Genomic DNA, 6532 nt, shown 5'->3' with positions numbered 1-6532 from the left:
GTTCCCGACGCCGGTTATGCTTATGCTGCCGCTACCAACGGCATCCTCAACGGAAACGGAAACGGATATGGAGCCAACGGAAACGGAGCCAACGGAAACGGAAGGAATGGAGCAAATGGATACGCTTCCAATGGCAACGGAAAGAATGGCAACGGAGCCACCAATGGAAATGGATATCGCTCAAACGGCAACGGCAACGGCGCTAATGGCAATGGCAGGAACGGCTATGCTGCTAATGGCAACGGCAACGGAGTCTCCAATGGCAATGGCAGGAACGGCTATGCTGCTAATGGAAACGGCAACGGAGTCTCCAATGGCAATGGCAGGAACGGCTATGCTTCTAATGGCAATGGAGCGAACGGTGTCAATGGAAATGGTTTCAACGGCAATGGATATAGATCCAATGGTAACGGCAATGGAAGGAATGGCAATGGAAATGGTAACAGGTACAATGGCAATGGAAGGAATGGCAATGGAAATGGTAACAGTACAATTGGCAATTCCTCCAACAAATGGAAATGGAAGAAGTTAATGGAAACGGATACAACGCAATTGCTTTTAAAGTGGCAACGGAAATGGCAATGGTTTTCAATGGCACCGAAACGGCAAATTGGAAGAAGCGGTTTCAATGGCAATCGGATACAACAGCAATGCTTCAATTGGCAACGGAAACGGCAACGGAAGCTGCCGCACCGGCGTGCCACCTACGCGCTCCTTTCTAAAAACGGACTCTCATCGCTTCTAAACTGCTCCACAGTAAAACCAATGTGATATTTCAGCGCTTAGTAATATTCCTATATTTTATGCAAAAAATCATATCAAATTGATATTTTGTTTTAATAAACCTAGTATTTAATTTACTGGAAGATATTAGTCTGTTAAAGTATTATCCAGCAGGCAACAACATCTGCTCAGGTTAATTTTGAGAGAATGACATAAATATTCCAGCACGGCGGCCGCCAAGTGCAGCGGCCTGGGACTGTGGTGGACGTGATTACCCTACTTGTTTAAGGAAGCCCAGACTAGGACAACCCCTCCACCCCCCCCTCTTGACAGCAGCAGCACCATCAAGTCGTTTTTGGCAGCCACCTGTGCGATCTCAACCATGGAGCTTTTTTTTTTAACTTCTCACTAATCTTTTAACATTTTTTCTTTTTTTTAACTTTCTTTTAGGCCTCCAATTTATTCTCAACTTTCTTTTAATAGTTGATAAGTTACACTTAAATTTTCATTTGTATTCAATTAAAATCATTTTACGAAAAGATAAAAGCGAAGAATATATGACCATAGCCTCGGCCGCCATTAACTCTCTCTTGTGTTGTTTGCTTGTCCGTTCAGTGTGGTTTCACGGAGCGCCCGGGCTCACTGAATACGCCTCACCGTGGTTTTTTCTTGAGTCTGGCGGAGAGAGATAAGTAATGTTTATTGTTTAACCAAGAGGCCAGTTAGATTGGTATATGATTAGAAACTTCTGAGAATATAACCCCATCCTTGACGAATCTCAGAGCCTTCCTTTAATATTTGGTTTGGCTTATCCTTGGTTGAATTCATTCTTTGACTTTAATTGTTTATTTAATTTAATCTTTTAAAGGAAGGAGTATGGACCACAATGGAAAACTCCATGAATATAAAAAGAAAAAAAGACAATCACGTTAAAATGGCAAATTATATAAACAAAGAAATGGAAAACCAAATAATTATTATGACTGACTATAATTTTCAACTTGTTAATAAAAATAATTGGGAAAAGTTATAACTATAGAATTGAAATAACACTTACATACTTACGAAAGGGCTTCAGGGGTGTAACGAGCGGTTGCACTGTATTACACCCATGCTACCATTCCATATATCAACCCCCATTCGAAGGTCATACTCTGCAAACCCGCATATCATTTGCAGAGTAGAGGTACTACAGGACATAGGGTCGTCACCCAACCGACGGTCCGAGAATGGAAACCATCGGTCACGGCCGCCGCACAAAGCCCTACAAAAAGCCGTCGGTCCTTGCGAGAAGTCGGATGTAAAACCGAATCATATCACGATTCCCTACATGCATAACACCTCTGTAATTGAAGGTATGCCTGGCTGTATGGAAGAGTAAAAACGAAACATTTCATTATCTTCTCTATTGTATTTTATAGAGATTCCTGCCATATAATAGGAGTTGCAGTAAAAAGCAAAGACGCATGTACGCAAAGGAAAAGGACAACTCAAGAGTTCACATAGCAATGAGCTATGACACAGACCCACAACTGCAGAGAAAACAAGGTCTGGATTCCAACCGTTAATCTATGTAATCTTAAACAACTTAAGAAATTCCCCCCTTTTACTCTCGTGATCTCTTACCAACGGCGGCCCCTTCCCATTTTATGAGAACCATAAAATATATCCAAAATAGGTCCCTTGTTCACAGGGCGCTTCTGTGTTTTAAGAAGAAACATTCGCCATTTGAATAAGATCCTTCAGGGTCATCCGACTTCCACAAAACCTAATACCCTAAAAAAAAAAAAAAAAAAAAAAAAAAACAGAAGCTACCAGAAAATATGTGTTAAACTACCAATACTTCAGCTATTTCGGTATTCTGTATATTTTAAACAACTATATTACGACAAAGGAAATAATATCAATCTGGGAATCAAAAAAAATGGCTTATGATGACGAAATGTGAATAACCGAGAAGACTGAAACACATATCACTTATGCCGTTAATCGGTAAACAAACATTACACAGATATTTGTACCTAGAACATGGAAGATAATGTAAAGAGTATTAACTTCAATCATATTAAAAATTTACCTCGACGGTATTTGACAGATCTGATTAAGTAATGTTTTTCCGGATCTTGTTTGCAATAAAATACACATAATAAAAATAAAGTAATAGATAAACTAATAAAAATAAATATAAATACAATAAAGATTTTGAAAACAAATCACTGTTGAGGTGAATGTATAAATGATATAAACCGTTGTACGAGGTTTATCGTTCGTCAACGTGAACCCCTAACTTGCCAGGTCGGGTGCGAGGCATTACGAGGAGACTTTTCACTGCTGCTGTATTCAGTCTCAGTCCAGATCAATCCCTTCCGTTCTCCGCGAACTCCGACTAACCCTTCATGACATTAGATACAATACTAGAACTGTGCAGCATCATGAACAGCCGGATATACAGGTCCATATTATTCAGAGTTTCAGACTTGGACCCTTTTTTATGAAAGGCAATACTGTTAAAACAAGTCTCATCTCGAATGCATGAGTGGTCATAAAGCTCAGGCGCGTGTTTGCCACCAATACAAAGCGTGCATCAAAATGGGGGCAGAGTCCCTCATTTCATCTTTCCTTTGATCCATTTTCGAAGCCGAGCGGGATCTTAAACGCTAACTCCTTGTGAGCGTAAGATATACAATAGCTACCGCAGATACACTATTAGTGTTAGATGGATGCACAAACACACAGTGCACTGACACACACACAGTATTATTATGCATGTATAGAAAATAACAGTCAAATATGCATGCAGATGTGTATATATTTATGGACATAACATATATATATATATATATATATAATATATATATATATATAGATAAATACATAAACATAATAGATAAACATATATATTGTGTGTGTGTGTGGTTCATATATATATATATAATATATAATGTTCGTTTGGTGGTGTGTGTGTGTAGTTTGTGTGGGTTCATAATATATGGTTGTGTGTGAGTGTGTTGTGTGTGTGTGGTGTGTGTGTTGTGTGTGTGTAAATTTTATATATAATATATATATATATATATATATATATATATATTATATATATATATATATAATATATATATAATATATATGTATTATATGTGCTAGTGTGAAGTGTGGTATATGTGTGTAAATGTTTATGAAATAATGTGTATACGTATTTATTCATAGCTCGCTGTGTCCATATATACATGTATTATGCAAAATATATACTTACAGACATATATGTATGTATGTATGTAATACACACTAATATTATTGTGGTACACACACACATATATATTGTGTGTGTGTTTATGTGTGAGTGTATGAGCGTATATAGTACATATATGGGTACATATGTAAATGATAAAGTAATACATAGAGCAAGTGTGATATATGATTTGTTGTGAATATATAATTAGATATATATATATATGCAAAGCATTCTATATACATACATGAGGGTGTTGTATATAACTATAAATTTATATATATATATATATATATATATAAATATATAATATATATATATGTATGAATTTAATATATATATAGTATATATAACGTAACGTGAATAGTATATGTACATATATATAATATTATAATATATATATATATATATATTATATATATAATATTATATAATATAAATAAGATAGTATATATACATATTTTGTGTGTGTGCACAAATATATTACGATATATATTAATATATATATTATAAGGTTTAGTTTTGTTTAGTCCTTATATTAACCACCCTGGCCTAACTGCACAGGCGGGATAACGTGGTACATTTAATGCTATGTCCGATAAAAAAACATACAAAGTGTAACATGTGAATTTTTAGCCTATAACATGCTATGAGTAATTTATCAGTTTAAGGAAAAGAACAATGACATCCTTTATTTCCACTCATCTGCCACGCCGGCTTATAGCTGGGGCGTGGGAAAGCATTAATACATTTTATATCGTTTGGAAACTACATTCCAACATTTAGGATACAACATAAGTATATCTTCTAGGGCATCATATATATGAAGTAGTATACAAGTTTCTCCGTACCACATGCTAGGTGGCCTGAAAGGCTGTATCACATGGGCACTCTAGAATATAATGTACAATGTTTCTTATACCTTCATTACACTGTTTACACTTAGTTCGTCGAACATAACAAACTGTACTGACCTGCCAATACAATCTATAACCAACCTGATTCTTGCAGTCACAAACAACATCACACTGTCTTGTTCTTGTTTTAATATAAAACCATATATGAAGGAATCTCCTAAACCGTTCCTTAGTGCTTTATGCTACAGCTTTCAGGCAAATTGAGAATTAATCAACCTCAGTCAATCCTCTCTGAAGGAAGCTTAATGATTTAAAAATCCAGAAAGAGGTATCCCCAAGATCATGTCCACACTTTGTTTGGTCCCATTTGACTTGCAAGGCGATCAGCATGATCATTGCCTAGGATTCCCAACATGCATGGCATCCCACACAAAACGTATATATGGCCACGTTCTTTTGCACGATACCCTTTTATTCCTGAGGTCATTTGCAATAATGCCCGAGGGACCCTCTGGTTGGAAGCGAAGGTGATGCGGCCATGCGCACCATCGCGATTAGCCCCCTTGATATGATATGATGATACATATAATATACGTATAGTTTAATGCAACTTGTATATGTCGTAAACACACACACATAATATACACACGTAAACATGCATATAAATAAACGTATTTTTATACATACAACATAACACATAATACATATAGCATACACATCATATGAATGTAAAGAGAATAGCAACACATCTTGTTGTGTTAACTTTTTTTCTGTAAATTTACTATTCTATAAACTTATCATTATAACCCTAAGTTATACTAATAGCTATCTCCAAGAACAATTTTCATTCACTTTTATATCCATTTGGAGTGTGACTAACCCTCTTATAATTCTCATTATCACTGCACATACAATAAACCAAAAAACAAGTACACATGTTTATATCTGCATCATATATAAAAAGGAGCAGACATTTATAACAAAACATGAGAGTTGTACATAATTTTATAATAATCGCGGTATAGTGAGTGATGAAACCTGCAATGCAGGATCTCTAATAAACACCATTCATTAGAAAAAAAATCAATGTGGCTTCCTATCTCAATAAAAAGAAAATATTTTCCCGCAAGAGCGTAATTTTAACAATGTTGCTTGTCTCAATAAACATCCAAGAAATTACTGAAATAAAGTGAGAGTGGAAAAGAGGCGGAGCTGACTCGACGCAGGGAATAAAAGTCGAGTCATGGCGAAGCTCATCCTCAACTCACTGCCCCTATCTCGTCTTCTTCAGATACACTTCCCATATTTCATTCTGCATTGTTGTGCACTGTGCCGAGTATCAACATTTGAGGATCATTACTTCTTTGTGGTAAATATTTATTCGGAGCACTTGAATACACAAATTATAAAGTAATGGTTCGTGTATTTGAGATTCATCTGACCCCCCTTTCTTTCTCTTTTAGTTTTGGTTGAGTGTCTATCTCTGCAGACATTACCGCCATCCAATTACTATGGAGCCCCAAACGGAGGGTTCTCAAACGGTTTTGGCTTTGGGAGCACTCGAATGGAGCCTCAACGGTTTTGGTGCCAAGTACGGTTACTCTGCACAAGCAAACCTATGAGACTGCCAAATGGCGATTATGAGTAGATCTGAGATTGCCGCTTTGGCCTGAGACATTCCCGGGGGCGGCGTCCCCGGCGAGGACTACCCCATCTTGGCTTCCTG

General features: G+C 36.6%; 1 protein-coding gene across 1 annotated transcript in view; it reads left to right on the top strand.

Moving 5' to 3' along the window:
• The window catches only part of LOC125026631 (pro-resilin-like), a 2954-nt gene extending 663 nt beyond the window's left edge, over positions 1-2291 (top strand). Inside the window, exons 2-5 of the mRNA XM_047615208.1 lie at positions 1-767; positions 949-990; positions 1903-2023; positions 2145-2291. The exon at positions 1-767 is cut by the window's left edge and continues 509 nt beyond it. Coding sequence (XP_047471164.1) covers positions 1-767; positions 949-990; positions 1903-2023; positions 2145-2291 — 1077 coding nt within the window. The remainder of the gene's footprint in view (positions 768-948; positions 991-1902; positions 2024-2144) is intronic.
• Positions 2292-6532: the final 4241 nt, after the last annotated feature.

The sequence above is a fragment of the Penaeus chinensis genome, chromosome 6 (genome assembly GCF_019202785.1).
Source record: "Penaeus chinensis breed Huanghai No. 1 chromosome 6, ASM1920278v2, whole genome shotgun sequence".
Lineage (NCBI taxonomy): Eukaryota > Metazoa > Arthropoda > Malacostraca > Decapoda > Penaeidae > Penaeus > Penaeus chinensis.
The sequence above is the reverse complement of the archived record's forward strand: the minus strand, read 5'-3'. Positions and strand labels throughout refer to the sequence as shown.